Source organism: Ranitomeya imitator, chromosome 2 (assembly GCF_032444005.1).
Source record: "Ranitomeya imitator isolate aRanImi1 chromosome 2, aRanImi1.pri, whole genome shotgun sequence".
Classification (NCBI taxonomy): Eukaryota; Metazoa; Chordata; class Amphibia; order Anura; family Dendrobatidae; genus Ranitomeya; species Ranitomeya imitator.
The window spans coordinates 155,817,378-155,834,170 of record NC_091283.1 but is presented as its reverse complement, the minus strand read 5'-3'; the positions used below and the strand labels follow the sequence as shown (position 1 = coordinate 155,834,170).

Genomic DNA, 16,793 nt, shown 5'->3' with positions numbered 1-16,793 from the left:
AAAGCGGAGCTCCCCGATAGAAAGAGCAGAGCTGCCGCAGAGCACATCGTCCCTGAGCGACAGCCACAGACAATTAGCAGAGATCGGTGCCATTTTCTCCAATGTTTACTGATAAGGGGGCTCAAATACACATACCCGACAGTAGAAAACGGGAAAGGTTTGCTGGCAGAGGCACCGACTGCCGGACCAGAAGGTGAAGAGACGGCGGGCCCTGCAACAAACAGTCCGATTTAGTTTACTGCATGTGGTGAACATTCTGCAGAGCATGACATCACGCTAACATAACTATAAAAGGAGTGTGTACACTATTGTAACCACCCAAAAATTGCTTCACAACGTAAGAAAAAGGAAAACCGCTTCAATTAAGAAAAGAGTGGAGAAGAGAGACACGTGGCAACAGAATCAGACTACATACGGTTTGTATGTAGTCTGTAACCATGGCGACACAGTGCTCTGCTTGGGCGACGTACACTGTGGAAACAAGTAACAAAGCATCAAAATATAATGACCCTACCTGTCCCCTTGCTGGGCACCAACACTGGCGCGGGTTGAGGAGTGCCAGACGGGGCAGAGATTGCAGTAGGTTTCAACCCTCCGGCAGGAGGACCCTGGGAGGAAGACAGGAAGGGGTTAAAAACAATAAAACAGTTAGGCTATAATACGATAAAAAAAATTATTTTACACACACATACACCTTTAATGGGAGAAAGGTTGTTCAATTAAAATAAATATACATACTATATATATATATACATACTATATATATATATATATATATATATATATATATATATATATATATATATATATATATATATATATACACACATACACACATACACACACACCAAAAGTTTAGACACGCCTCATTTAAAAGATTTTTCTGTATTTTCATGACCATGAAAATTGTACATTCACACTGAAGGCATCAAAACTATGAATTAACACATGTGGAATTATATACTTAACAAAAAAGTGTGAAACAACTGAATATATGTCTTATATTCTAGGTTCTTCAAAGTAGCCACCTTTTGCTTTGATGACTGCTTTGCACACTCTTGGCATTCTCTTGCTGAGCTTCAAGAAGTAGTCACCAGGAATGGTCTTCCAACAATCTTGAAGGAGTTCCCAGAGATGCTTAGCACTTGTTGGCCTTTTTGCCTTCACTCTGCGGTCCAGCTCACCCCAAACCATCTCGATTGGGTTCAGGTCTGGTGACTGTGGAGACCAGGTCATTGGCGTAGCACCCCATCACTCTCCTCCTTCGTCAAATAGCCCTTAAGGTACCGTCACACTTAACGATATCGTTAACGATATCGTTGCTTTTTGTGACGTAGCAACGATATCGTTAAGGAAATCGTTATGTGTGACAGCGACCAACGATCAGGCCCCTGCTGTGACATCGTTGGTCGCTGAAGAAAGTCCAGAACTTTATTTTGTCGCTGGATCTCCCGCTGACATCGCTGGATCGGCGTGTGTGACGCCGATCCAGCGATGTCTTCACTGGTAACCAGGGTAAACATCGGGTAACTAAGCGCAGGGCCGCGCTTAGTAACCCGATGTTTACCCTGGTTACCAGCGTAAAAGTAAAAAACAAACAAACAGTACATACTTACCTACCGCTGTCTGTCCCCTGCGCTCTGCTTCTCTGCACTGGCTGTGAGCACAGAGGCCAGAAAGCAGAGCGGTGACGTCACCGCTCTGCTTTCCGGCTGACCGACGCTCACAGCCAGTGCAGGAGGAGTGCAGAGAAGCAGAGCGCCGGGGACAGACAGCGGTAGGCAAGTATGTACTGTTTGTTTTTTTTTTTACTTTTACGCTGGTAACCAGGGTAAACATCGGGTTACTAAGCGCGGCCCTGCGCTTAGTTACCCGATGTTTACCCTGGTTACCGGGGACCTCGGGATCGTTGGTCGCTGGAGAGCTGTCTGTGTGACAGCTCTCCAGCGACCAAACAGCGACGCTGCAGCGATCGACATCGTTGTCGGTATCGCTGCAGCGTCGCTAAGTGTGACGGTACCTTTACACAGCCTGGAGGTGGGTCTGGGGTCATTGTCCTGTTGAAAAATAAATGATGGTCCAACTAAGCACAAACCGAATGGAATAGCATGCCGCTGCAAGATGCTGTGGCAGCCATGTTGGTTCAGTATGCCTTCAATTTTGAATAAATCCCCAACAGTGTCACCAGCAAAGCATCCCCACACCATCACACCTCCTCCTCCATGCTTCACGGTGGGAACCAGGTATGTAGAGTCCACCCGTTCACATTTTCTGCGTCGCACAAAGACACGGTGGTTGGAACCAAAGATCTCAAATTTGGACTCGTGAGACCAGAGAACAGATTTCCACTGGTCTAATGTCCATCCCTTGTGTTCTTTAGCCCAAACAAGTCTCTTCTGCTTGTTGCCTGTCCTTAGCAGTGGTTAGCTATTTTACCATGAAGGCCTGCTGCACAAAGTCTCCTCTTAACAGTTGTTGTAGAGATGTGTCTGCTGCTAGAACTCTGTGTGGCATTGACCTGGTCTCTAATCTGAGCTGCTGCTAACCTGCCATTTCTTAGGCTGGTGACTCGGATAATCTTATCCTTAGAAGCAGAGGTGACTCTTGGTCTTCCTTTCCTGGAGCGGTCCCCATGTGAGCCAGTTTCTTTGTAGCGCTTGATGGTTTTTGCCACTGCACTTGGGGACACTTTCAAAGTTTTCCCAATTTTTCAAACTGACTGACCTTCATTTCTTAAAGTAATGATGGCCACTCGTTTTTCTTTACTTAGCTGCTTTTTTCTTGCCATAATACAAATTCTAACAGTCTATTTAGTAGGACTATCAGCTGTGTATCCACCAGACTTCTGCACAACACAACTGATGGTCCCAATACCATTTATAAGGCAAGAAATCCCACGTATTAAACCTGACAGGGCACACCTGTGAAGTGAAAACCATTCCCGGTGACTACCTCTTGAAGCTCATCAAGAGAATGCCAAGAGTGCGCAAAGCAGTCATCAAAGCAAAAGGTGGCTACTTTGAAGAACCTAGAATATAAGACATATTTTCAGTTGTCTCACACTTTTTTGTTAAATATATAATTCCACATGTGTTAATTCATAGTTTTGATGCCTTCAGTGTGAATGTACAATTTTCATAGTCCTGAAAATACAGAAAAATCTTTAAATGAGAAGGTGTGTCCAAACTTTTGCTCTGTACTGTACATACACACATATATACACACTTTTTTTAATTAAATTGAACAATCCCTTTTCCATTAGATATATAAAAATAATAAAAGCATATGTTCAGCATATCATAGTCCTGATTTATTACAATATAAAATTAGCAAATCATAAGTAATGTGAAGCAAAAAAAAAAAATCTAAGTACTGACCAGGAGAATCCTGTTCCTGGGTCTTTTTATTGGGCAGTGAATGCCATACAAACAACCCCGCTCCCCCCACCCCAAGTGGTGGCAGCAAAGAGACGAGATTTGCAGAGACATTGGCGGTTCGGTACCTGCTTAGCCTGAGCTGCAGCCACTTTGTTCATTGCTTGGTTATTCGACTGGCCAGCGGTCTGCAGCGTAGTGGGCCTATAAGGGTTAAACAAGAGATAAGGAAGCAAGAGATGTGAGGAGTCATTTCAGTGGTGGCGGGTAATATCGGGAGGCCATAATAGCAGGTTACTCACATCATCACTAACTGAATGTTCGGTCCGGGTCCGTTCCCTTTCAGCTCTTTCACGTTCACAACCTTGGGCACAGTTTGTAAGGTGGATTCAGTGAGCGCGGCTGCGGGGAGGCAAAGCAATATATGCAGCGGTCAGCGGCGGGATCAGGCTGCAAGCAAACACTCACGCAGAGAGCTCAGGTTACCTGGCGGCAGGTTGGTTATCTGCTGCCTCCTCAGCGCCGCGGCAGCTGCAGCTTGGGATGCAGACACGGTTGGAGCTCCATGTTTGACGGTCTTGGTGGCCAACATGGTGCTGTCTGCCCCTGGAGGGATTACCCTCATTGCCGGCATGGACACTGCCGCTGGAGAAAGGATTGAAAGGTTGCATTAATATCCAGACTGCATCATTCACAGACCAGAACTCAGCCAAGACTCACGAGTGCTGGTAATGGGTCCATGGCCCGGCTGAACCTTCCCAAATGGAGGAGCTGGGGTCCCGAAACTTGGCTGCATGGACATGGTGCGGGTCACCGGCGCATGGCGCACGGATCGGACTGGGGACGGCTCCGGTGGTGGAGTCTCCTGTCTAATGGGAACTTCAGACAGTCGCCCCTGACACTCTGCCGCCTCTGACAGGGAAGACGAAGAGCTGACGTCATCCAGGTCTTCTATGTAATTCGGAATCAGGAACGACGACCGGGAGAGGCCAACTAAAATACAGACCGGCCACATCACTCAATGGGAGCAACATGAAGGGGGGAGGGAGTACAACAAAGTGCAGAAAGAAGCGTTTACACTCCAGTGCCCACAATGGCAGGGGTGACATTCCTCCACAAGTGGTCTCATGACTGATAGGACGAGAGACACCATCACTTCTGGTCCTGCTGGAGATCACCAGAGGGGGTGGCACAGGGATGGAGTGGCACAAGGATGGAGTGAGGACATCTCTTTTTTTTTTTTTTAAATAACCCCATAAAATGATCCATCTGTACCTGGGGCCAGAGATCTAACAGGAGGGGTCTTCCGCTTGGTGAGGAAGTTTCTCAGCTGATTCTGCTTCACCGGTGACAGCTTGGCTGCAAAACAGTAAAATGGGAAAAATATTTAAAAAAAAAAAATAACAAAAACAACAAAACAAAACAGAAAAGCCCCAATCTAAATAAATGTAGAACTCCCACAAAAATAATGGCAGTCACGACTCCCACCAAAAGTGACGACTGGAGAGCGGTTGGGGCAATTACTTTAAAAACTGTAGGACACAGACGCCTCCTCCAGCTTTCCACTTGGGCAACTTGCACCATCAGCTCCTCTCATGTGGGAGCCGCCACCATCACTGGCAGACATTTCTACATGTACATGGCTCTGACCGATGAGACTGCGGTCTGTCCATAGTGCCCTGCCCTCAAGGAATCATTATAGCACTGACGGGGAGCAGCTTCGGGGCCATTTGGCACTTACGTGGCAGCTTTGGGGCTTGTTTAATGGTGGCATCTATAGTAGTCTTTGACAGCCTATCCCGGAGACTTTCTACCTCCACATCATTGCTGGAACAAAAAGCAGCATGAGAACTTTTCCGGGTTTGCGGCTGGCAGACACTGAAGGTGTTACCCCCAGAGGTTTCCCGCAGACCTCGGCTCCCCTCACCTGGGGCTGCTGAACTCCTCGTTGGTCCACTGAGAGGTGCAGTTGTAAAGCCGCAGTTTGGTCAGTGTTTCCACCAATTCATTGAGACGTGTCTTCTGCTGTTTGATGATCTCTTGGTTATTGGCCAGGGTATTAAACAGCGTCTCACGGTCCGATACAGGATAACCCCTGGAAAGAGAGCATCACAGAACTTGCTCACCAAGACCATAACCTGTGAACAGCAATTTATTAATCCCATCCCCCTCCTGCTCTCATCACAGCAGACATATTGGCCATCTTCCAGAGACTACACACTTTTGCTTCTTAGTCGATTCCACAAAGCGGTCCCATTCCAGATCCAGGACGTCGCTCACACCTTGGACTTCAGACCTGACGTACTGATGGAGTCGGCGAATCTCCTGCGGGAGGACGAGAGCTTTGTTTAGAAATTCCACATGGTGACACAGCATCTCACCCGCATCACCTCTCTGGTCCGACCTGTATCTGTGCCTCACTCATGGGGTCCAGCGCCTTCTTGTACAAGAGGAGACGGTATACGGGGTTACTTATTCGCACCTCTTGTTTTCTTGCATTCTGAGAATTAGACAGACCTTCCAGGACTGTGGTTTTTAGGCAGCCGATATCTGCATGATGTATCTGAACCATAAAAAATAAAAAAAAAATCATTTATTTTATTTTATTAGTTTGACAATGCATTCTACAGAAAAAAAAGTTATGTAAAGTCTCACCACCTATCTTTTTTTTTAATTGAAAAACTTCAAATACAAATTTTCCATCTTTCAATAAATAAATGACATAATTCCATAGTATAAAACATAGGCAAAGTATCTGAACTTCCATTCCCTAACCCACCCTAAACCCAAATCCCACCTTTCCAGAGAGGACCATTCTCATGTTCAGAGCAGTTCTAGAATAACAGAGTATAAAATTCATAGATGGAGGAAAAAAGGGGACTAACAATTAAGGGATAGCATGGTAAATATTCTATTAGAAGATTTCTGGACAGCCCTGGAGGATCCGACCAAGGACTCCATATCTTTCCAAATTTGTGAATCAAATTACATTCATGATAGATTCCTCTTTACAACCAGATTATATTATTTACCCTTCGTTGTAGTTTTTCCCATAGATGGAGGTTCTGTGTATAACCAATGAAATGCAAGAAGTTTACATGCTTGAAATAAGATTCGAGACATACCTATGATGAATAGGGGAAAGTCGGGATCCATCTTCAAATAATCCCAATATACATATACGGGGATCTGTTAACCCATACATCCTTTCTATCAAAAGTGGTCCTATCAGTCTACATTCCCACATCACATGCATCAGATGTGCCTCATCCATCCCACACCTAGGGCTGAATGATGGCGATATCCCATCTTGTGTAGAAAGTTTGGAGTTCTGTACACTCTGAATTACATATAGTGGAGTATTTGTTTCTAGAATCTCTCTCCATTGCTCCACCGATATAGGGCCAACATCCGCCTCCCATTTAGCTGTAACTGTCAGGGTCACCCCCCCATAATTGTTACACATAGTAATATCCTTTAACCATTTTACACCCTTAGACACATCCATACGTTCCTGTGGCCTGGTACTTACCGACCTTGGATGTATGGATAAGTCTAGGCAATTCTACGAGCAGAGACTGTGTGTGCTATATGATTATAGAGAAACCAAGCGCACCACTATATACAAACATACCAAAGGAAACGAAAAACTAGGGGTGCATGCTCAGTGGTAAACAATGGCCAAAGAAGAGAAAGCACCACTGCAATAAATGCACACCACAAAATTGTACAGAAAATTATTTAACAGTATATTTTATTGGTACTCCACACAAAATATTAAAACATAATTAAAACCAGACAAAAATCAATCCACTCAGAAAAATAAGTACATGTTATAGTGCCTAATATACACAGATATGCATATAAACCAATCTCAGACCTACTGGCTCATGGGGCTATGTGGTGCAACTCTGCAAACCTAACGTGGACAATAACATGCCCATCAAGGAAAAGGGCCCCCCCAAGGTAGGGAAGGACCCTATGGGTAAGAGCACAGAAGATGACCAAAGGCAATATACTGTATATAAAAAGGGTCATTTGCATAATGCAACCAAGAGAACTCAGTAAGAGACTCCCTCCGGTTCCACAAGCGGCCCCCTGACGCACGTTTCGCGGTCTGCTTTTTCAAAAAGGGAGGGGAGTCATCCTGACTTATGGGTAAGCCTGTCTGATTTACGCTAGTGGCCATGTTCATTGACATGGTGGCATCTCATAGCTATAATTATAGTACCATGGACACTTGTACTGAGGTTTTGAAACCATGACTCTATGAGTCGGTAATGTGATGTGATGATCTTGCTGGCTGTACCCAGGATGTAACGTATTTTACTCCCTCCTAGTCCCCAAGTATACCACTTGTTTCCTCCACACTCCATCTTTTGGCTATGTGCCTGTTTTGTATTTATATGATATAATCTGTTAACATTTGTCGAATAAAATTTGTATAATTTTATGAACATGCTTTTTGGGATTTTGTTGCTCCGTTCTCTTGTGTGGTGTGTGTTTTGGAGTTCCCTGAACTGTCCCGAGGATTTGGACTCTAATATTGGGGGAGGTATACAAGTGTACTCCTGGCCACAAATATATTATAGTTTTTTTGAGTTTTGTGTTAAATCTAATGCCTATGAAAACAGTATATTTATATTAAAAAAAAAAACCTCAAAATGCATGTTCCAAATTATTATGCACAGCAGAGTTTAACATTTTTTAATTTAATTTTGAAAAAAAAAAGTCAATTGTGAAGTTATAAGCATTATCAGCTTATTACAAAATGAAATCAAACAGTTTTCAAGTGAAAACTTTATTCTAGGTGATGTTACATTTGCACGTAGGACCCCTTGTTCGAAAGAAGCTTCTGAACTCTCTCTTCCATTGAATTTGTCAGTTTTTGGATGGTTTCTGCTTCAATTGTTTTGCATGTGGACAGAATACCCTCCCAGAGCTGTTGCTTAGATGTGAACTGTCTCCCGCCATCATAGACACTCCTTTTGATGATGCTCCAGAGGTTCTCAATGGGGTTGAGGTCAGGGGAAGATGGTGGCCACACCATAAGTTTGTCCTCTTTTATGCCCATAGCAGCCAGAGATGCAGATGTGTTTTTTGCAGCATGAGACCATGCATTATCATGCATGAAAATGATCTAGCTGCGGAAAGCACGGTTCTTCCTCTTGAACCATGGCAGGAAGTGTTGTTTTAGAAACTCCACATAGATTATGGAGTTCATCTTTACCCCTTCAGGGATCATAAAGGGGCCGACAATCTCTCTCCCCATGATTCCAGCCCAAAACATTACTCCACCTCCTCCTTGTTTGCGCCTTAGCCGTGTTTTCATGGGGTGTCCATCAACCAGCCATCCTCCACTCCATCCATCTGGACCATCGAGCGTTGCACGGCACTCATCGGTGAACAAAACAGTTTGGAAGTCAGTCTTCATGTATCGCTTGGCCCACTGGAGCCGTTTCTGTTTGTGGGCAGTGGATAGAGGTGGTCGACAGGATGGCTTATGCACAGCTGCAAACGTCTGAAGGACCCTGCATCTTGTTGTTCTGGGGACGTTGTAGTCACCAGCAGCTTCAAAAACTTGTCTGCTGCTATGACAAGGCATTTTTGCAGCTGCTCTTTTAACCTTACGCAATTGCCTGTTGGAAAGAGTCCTCAATTTTTCCTTATCAGCACGCACACGTGTGTGCTGGGAATCAGCTACATACTTCTTGATGATGTGCGATGATCACGATGAGGTGTCTTGGCAATGTTGATTGTAGTCATGCCTTGACCTAAATACTCCACAATTTGTTGCTTCTCAGCAGCCGACATCCTTTTTCTTTTCCATTTTGGCCAAAAATGTAGGCTGCTTAATAACAGCCTTCTTAAGTAGTCTTGCGTTTATTTGGACACACCTGCCAAACTCATTTGCACAGGTATCTGCAATTGCTTTCAGTGATATAAAGAGCCCTGACACACATCACCATCAATGAGTTTAACCCCTTCATGACCCAGCCTATTTTGACCTTAAAGACCTTGCCGTTTTTTGCAATTCTGACCAGTGTCCCTTTATGAGGTAATAACTCAGGAACGCTTCAACGTATCCTAGCGGTTCTGAGATTGTTTTTTCGTGACATATTGGGCTTCATGTCAGTGGTAAATTTAGGTCAATAAATTCTGCGTTTATTTGTGATAAAAACGGAAATTTGGCGAAAATTTTGAAAATTATGCAATTTTCACATTTTGAATTTTTATTCTGTTAAACCAGAGAGTTATGTGACACAAAATAGTTAATAAATAACATTTCCCACATGTTTACTTTACATCAGCACAATTTTGGAAACAAAATTTTTTTTTGTTAGGAAGTTATAAGGGTTAAAATTTGACCAGCGATTTGTCATTTTTACAACGAAATTTACAAAACCATTTTTTTTAGGGACCACCTCACATTTGAAGTCAGTTTGAGGGGTCTATATGGCTGAAAATACCCAAAGTGACACCATTCTAAAAACTGCACCCCTCAAGGTACTCAAAACCACATTCAAGAAGTTTATTAACCCTTCAGGTGCTTCACAGCAGCAGAAGCAACATAGAAGGAAAAAATGAACATTTAACTTTTTAGTCACAAAAATTATCTTTTAGCAACAATTTTTTTATTTTCCCAATGGTAAAAGGAGAAACTGAACCACGAAAGTTGTTGTCCAATTTGTCCTGAGTACGCTGATACCTCATATGTGGGGGTAAACCACTGTTTGGGCGCACGGCAGGGCTTGGAAGGGAAGGAGCGCCATTTGACTTTTTGAATCAAAAATTGGCTCCACTCTTTAGCGGACACCATGTCACGTTTGGAGAGCCCCCGTGTGCCTAAAAATTGGAGCTCCCCCACAAGTGACCCCATTTTGGAAACTAGACGCCCCAAGGAACTTATCTAGATGCATAGTGAGCACTTTGAACCCCCAGGTGCTTCACAAATTGATCCGTAAAAATGAAAAAGTACTTTTTTTTCACAAAAAAATTCTTTTAGCCTCAATTTTTTCATTTTCACATGGGCAACAGGATAAAATGGATCCTAAAATGTGTTGGGCAATTTCTCCTGAGTACACCAATACCTCACATGTGGGGGTAAACCACTGTTTGGGCACATGGTAAGGCTCGGAAGGGAAGGAGCGCCATTTGACTTTTTGAATGGAAAATTAGCTCCAATTGTTAGCGGACACCATGTCGCGTTTGGAGAGCCCCTGTGTGCCTAAACATTGGAGCTCCCCCACAAGTGACCCCATTTTGGAAACTAGACCCCCCAAGGAACTTATCTAGATGCATATTGAGCACTTTAAACCCCCAGGTGCTTCACAGAAGTTTATAACGCAGAGCCATGAAAATAAAAAATAATTTTTCTTTCCTCAAAAATGATTTTTTAGCCTGGAATTTCCTATTTTGCCAAGGATAATGGGAGAAATTGGACCCCAAATATTGTTGTCCAGTTTGTCCTGAGTACGCTGATACCCCATATGTGGGGGTAAACCACTGTTTGGGCGCACGGCAGGGCTCGGAAGGGATGGCACGCCATTTGGCTTTTTAAATGGAAAATTAGCTCCAATCATTAGCGGACACCATGTCACGTTTGGAGAGCCCCTGTGTGCTTAAACATTGGAGATCCCCCAGAAATGACACCATTTTGGAAACTAGACCCCCAAAGGAACTAATCTAGATGTGTGGTGAGGACTTTGAACCCCCAAGTGCTTCATAGAAGTTTATAATGCAGAGCCGTGAAAATAATAAATACGTTTTCTTTCCTCAAAAATAATTATTTAGCCCAGAATTTTTTATTTTCCTAAGGGTTACAGGAGAAATTGGACCACAAAAGTTGTTGTCCAGTTTCTCCTGAGTACGCTGATACCCCATATGTGGGGGTAAACCACTGTTTGGGCACATGCCGAGGCTCGGAAGTGAAGTAGTGACGTTTTGAAATGCAGACTTTGATGGAATGCTCTGTGGGCGTCACGTTGCGTTTGCAGAGCCCCTGATGTGGCTTAACAGTAGAAACCCCCCACAAGTGACCCCATTTTGGAAACTAGACCCCCAAAGGAACTTATCTAGATGTGTGGTGAGCACTTTGAACCCCCAAGTGCTTCATAGAAGTTTATAATGCAGAGCCGTGAAAATAATAAATACGTTTTCTTTCCTCAAAAATAATTATTTAGCCCAGAATTTTTTATTTTCCCAAGGGTTACAGAAGAAATTGGACCACAAAAGTTGTTGTCCAGTTTCTCCTGAGTACGCTGATACCCCATATGTGGGGGTAAACCACTGTTTGGGCACATGCCGAGGCTCGGAAGTGAAGTAGTGACGTTTTGAAATGCAGACTTTGATGGAATGCTCTGTGGGCGTCACGTTGCGTTTGCAGAGCCCCTGATGTGGCTTAACAGTAGAAACCCCCCACAAGTGACCCCATTTTGGAAACTAGACCCCGAAAGGAACTTATCTAGATGTGTGGTGAGCACTTTGAACCCCCAAGTGCTTCATAGATGTTTATAATGCAGAGCCGTGAAAATAATAAATACGTTTTCTTTCCTCAAAAATAATTATTTAGCCCAGAATTTTTTATTTTCCTAAGGGTTACAGGAGAAATTGGACCCCAAAAGTTGTTGTCCAGTTTCTCCTGAGTACGCTGATACCCCATGAGTGGGGGTAAACCACTGTTTGGGCACACGTCGGGGCTCAGAAGGGAAGTAGTGACTTTTGAAATGCAGACTTTGATGGAATGGTCTGCGGGTGTCACGTTGCGTTTGCAGAGCCCCTGGTGTGCCTGAACAGTAGAAACCCCCACAAGTGACCCCATTTTAGAAACTAGACCCCCCAAGGAACTTATCTAGATATGTGGTGAGCACTTTGAACCCCCAAGTGCTTCACAGACGTTTACAACGCAGAGCCGTGAAAATAAAAAATCATTTCTCTTTCCTCAAAAATTATGTTTTAGCAAGCATTTTTTTAGATTCACAAGGGTAACAGGAGAAATTGGACCCCAGTAATTGTTGCGCAGTTTATCCTGAGTATGCTGGTACCCCATATGTGGGGGTAAACCACTGTTTGGGCACACGTCAGGGCTCGGAAGTGAGGGAGCACCATTTGACTTTTTGAATACGAGATTGGAAAGAATCAATGGTGGCGCCATGTTGCGTTTGGAGACCCCTGATGTGCCTAAACAGTGGTAACCCCTCAATTCTACCTCCAACACTAACCCCAACACACCCCTAACTCTAATCCCAACTGTAGCCATAACCCTAATCACAACCCTAACCGCAACACACCCCTAACCACAACCCTAACCCCAACACACCCCTAACCCTAACCACAACCCTAATTCCAACCCTAACCCTAAGGCTATGTGCCCACGTTGCGGATTCGTGTGAGATATTTCCGCACCATTTTTGAAAAATCCACGGGTAAAAGGCACTGCGTTTTACCTGCGGATTTTCCACGGATTTCCAGTGTTTTTTGTGCGGATTTCACCTGCGGATTCCTATTGAGGAACAGGTGTAAAACGCTGCGGAATCCGCACAAAGAATTGACATGCTGCGGAAAATACAACGCAGCGTTTCCGCGCGGTATTTTCCGCACCATGGGCACAGCGGATTTGGTTTTTCATATGTTTACATGGTACTGTAAACCTGATGGAACACTGCTGCGGATCCGCAGCCAAATCTGCACCGTGTGCACATGGCCTAATTCTAAAGGTATGTGCACACGCTGCGGAAAACGCTGCGGATCCGCAGCAGTTTCCCATGAGTTTACAGTTCAATGTAAACCTACGGGAAACAAAAATCGCTGTACACATGCTGCCGAAAAACTGCACGGAAACGCAGCGGTTTACATTCCGCAGCATGTCACTTCTTTGTGCGGATTCCGCAGCGGTTTTACAACTGCTCCAATAGAAAATCGCAGTTGTAAAACCGCAGTGAAATGCGCAGAAAAAAACGCGGTAAATCCGCCATAAATCCGCAGCGGTTTAGCACTGCGGATTTATCAAATCCGCAGCGGAAAAATCCGCAGAGGAACAGAATACGTGTGCACATACCGAAACCCTAACCCTAGCCCTAACCCTAGCCCTAACCCTACCCCTAACCCTACCCCTATTCTAACATTAGTGGAAAAAAAAAAATTTCTTTATTTTTTTATTGTCCCTACCTATGGGGGTGACAAAGGGGGGGGGGGTCATTTATTATTTTTTTTATTTTGATCACTGAGATATAATCTATCTCAGTGATCAAAATGCACTTTGGAACGAATCTGCCGGCCGGCAGATTCGGCGGGCGCACTGCGCATGCGCCCGCCATTTTGGAAGATGGCGGCGCCCAGGGAGAAGACGGACGGGACCCCGGCTGGATCGGTAAGTATGATGGGGTGGGGGGGACCACGGGGGGGGGGGGGGGGGGGGGGATCGGAGCACGGGGGGGGGGGGGAATCGGAGCGCGGGAGGGGTGGAACCGAGAACGGGGGGCGTGGAACGGAGCACGGGGGGGCTGGAACGGAGCACCGGGGGGGGGGGGGTGGGGGGGTGGATCGGAGTGCAGGAGGGGGTGATCGGAGCAAGGGGGGGGGGGGGTGATTGGAGCACGGGGGGAGCGGACAAGAGCACGGGGGGGAGCGGAGCACTGGACGGAGGGGAGCCGGAGCAGTGTACCGGCCAGATCGGGGGGCTGGGGGGGCGATCGGTGGGGTGGGGGCACATTAGTATTTCCAGCCATGGCCGATGATATTTCAGCATCGGCCATGGCTGGATTGTAATATTTCACCCGTTATAATAGGTGAAATATTACAAATCGCTCTGATTGGCAGTTTCACTTTCAACAGCCAATCAGAGCGATCGTAGCCACGAGGGGGTGAAGCCACCCCCCCTGGGCTAAACTACCACTCCCCCTGTCCCTGCAGATCGGGTGAAATGGGAGTTAACCCTTTCACCCGGCCTGCAGGGACGCGATCTTTCCATGACGCCACATAGGCGTCATGGGTCGGAATGGCACCGACTTTCATGACGCCTACGTGGCGTCATGGGTCGGGAAGGGGTTAAATGACAAACAAAAAAATTCTAACCTTATCACTCCTAAACTCTTTGTGCATAATAATTTGGAACACAGTGTATGTATATCGCAGCCACATAGTATATAGCACAGGTCACGACATATTCTTTGAATACCCGATGCGTTAATACAGGCCACACAGTATATAACAGTGGCCACGCAGTATAGAACACAGCCCAAACAGTATATAACACAGCCCACGCAGTATATAACATTGCCCACATAGTATATAACACTGGCCACGTAGTATATAGCAGCCATGCAGTATATAACGCAGCCCACACAGTATATAACACTGCCCACGTAGTATATAGCAGCCATGTAGTATAGAACGCTGCCCACACAGTATAACACACTGCCCACGTAGTATATAGCAGCTATGTAGTATATAACACTGCCCACGTAGTATATAGCAGCCATGCAGTATATAACGCAGCCCACACAGTATATAACACTGCCCACGTAGTATATAGCAGCCATGTAGTATAGAACGCTGCCCACACAGTATATAACACTGCCCACGTAGTATATAGCAGCCATGTAGTATATAACACTGCCCACGTAGTATATAGCAGCCATGCAGTATATAACGCAGCCCACAGTATATAACACTGCCCACGTAGTATATAGCAACCATGTAGTATAGAACGCTGCCCACACAGTATATAACACTGCCCACATAGTATATAGCAGCCATGTAGTATATAACACAGCCCACGTACTACATAGCAGCCATGTAGTATATAACGCAGCCCACACAGTATATAACACTGCCCACGTAGTATATAACGCAGCCCACACAGTATATAACACTGCCCACGTAGAATATAGCAGCCATGTAGTATATAACGCAGCCCACACAGTATATAACACTGCCCACGTAGTATATAGCAGCCATGTAGTATATAACGCAGTCCACGCAGTATATAACATTGCCCACATAGTATAGAACACTGCCCACATAGTACATAGCAGCCATGTAGTATATAACGCAGCCCACGCAGTATGTAACACAGCCCACGTAGTATATAGCAATGTGGGCACTATATGCGTGGTTAAAAAAGACTTAAAAAAATAAACATATACTCAGCTTCCGAAGGCCCCTTGAAGTCCTGGCCATGTGTGCGGTACACGTGGCAGCTTCTGGTCCCAGGGTTAGTATGAGCACAGGACCTGTGATGACGTCGCGGTCACATGACCGTGACGTCATGGCAGGTCCTTCTCGCATAGCATCCTTGGCACCGGAACCTGCCGCTTGCACTTCCGAGGACAGCACGCACGTCGGAGGGTGAGAATAACCTTTTTTTTTTCTCATTATTACTATTATTTGTAACATTAAATCTTTTTACTATTGATGCTGCATACACAGCATCAATAGTAAAAAGTTGGTCCCACAGGGTTAATAGCTGCGTTAATGGAGTGCGTTACACCGCGGCATATCGCGGTCCATTAACGCTGCCATTAACCCTGTGTGAGGGCTGACTGGAGGGGCGTATGGAGCGGGCACTGACTGCGGGGAGGAAGGAGCGGCCATTTTGCCGCCGGACTGTGCCCGTCGCTGATTGGTCGTGGCAATGGTCATGGGCGTTTTGCCACGACCAATCAGCGACTTGGATTTCCATGACAGACAGAGGCTGCGACCAATGAATATCCGTGACAGACAGAAGGACAGACGGAAGTGACCCTTAGACAATTATATAGTAGATTCTGCGCTTCAGCATACCTTCTGTATAACAGTACTGCTTAGGCTACTTTCACACTTGCGTTTTTTGGTTTCCGTCGCAATGCGTCATTTTGGAGAAAAAACGCATCCTGCAAAGTTGCCCGCAGGATGCGTTTTTTCTCCATACTTTCATTAGCAGCGCATTGCGACGGATTGCCACACGTTGCATCCGTCGTGTGATGGATGCGTCGTGTTTTGGCGGACCGTCGACACAAAAAAAAGTTACATGTAACTTTTTTTGTGTGTCGTGTCCACCATTTCCGACAGCACATGCGCAGCCGGAACTCTGCCCCCTCCTCCCCGACCTGTTGTGCTTTTACTTCACAGCATGCGTCAGTACGTCGGCACTGCGACGGGCCCGTGCCGTGCCGACAATAGTGTGAAAGTAGCCTTAGCCATACGGCGAGACTCTGGAGGGGAAAGAGCGTTATTTGCTAATAGTGCTCTGTCCCTCCCAAGTCTCAGTGTGGCTAAGCAGTACTGTACAGCCACATACGGGGTTTTTCTACACTCAGCAGAAATTATGGGACACATTTTGGTGCAATTTTTACCCATTTCACAATGTGAAAATGTAAAATCTGGGGCTAAAACAAAATTTTGGTGGTAAAAAAATGTAGTTACTTTTTCTTCACTGCC

At 45.4% G+C, this 16,793-nt stretch overlaps 1 protein-coding gene across 2 annotated transcripts in view; it reads right to left on the bottom strand.

Moving 5' to 3' along the window:
• The window catches only part of NUP214 (nucleoporin 214), a 69,022-nt gene that overhangs the window by 6,962 nt on the left and 45,267 nt on the right, over window positions 1-16,793 (bottom strand). For both annotated transcript variants that reach the window (XM_069747536.1, XM_069747537.1), the window contains exons 17-27: window positions 5,779-5,937; window positions 5,596-5,699; window positions 5,302-5,469; window positions 5,116-5,201; window positions 4,650-4,733; window positions 4,095-4,367; window positions 3,861-4,019; window positions 3,677-3,776; window positions 3,503-3,578; window positions 515-608; window positions 136-211 (exon numbers count right to left, since the gene is read on the bottom strand). In XM_069747536.1, coding sequence (XP_069603637.1) covers window positions 136-211; window positions 515-608; window positions 3,503-3,578; window positions 3,677-3,776; window positions 3,861-4,019; window positions 4,095-4,367; window positions 4,650-4,733; window positions 5,116-5,201; window positions 5,302-5,469; window positions 5,596-5,699; window positions 5,779-5,937 — 1,379 coding nt within the window. The remainder of the gene's footprint in view (window positions 1-135; window positions 212-514; window positions 609-3,502; window positions 3,579-3,676; window positions 3,777-3,860; window positions 4,020-4,094; window positions 4,368-4,649; window positions 4,734-5,115; window positions 5,202-5,301; window positions 5,470-5,595; window positions 5,700-5,778; window positions 5,938-16,793) is intronic.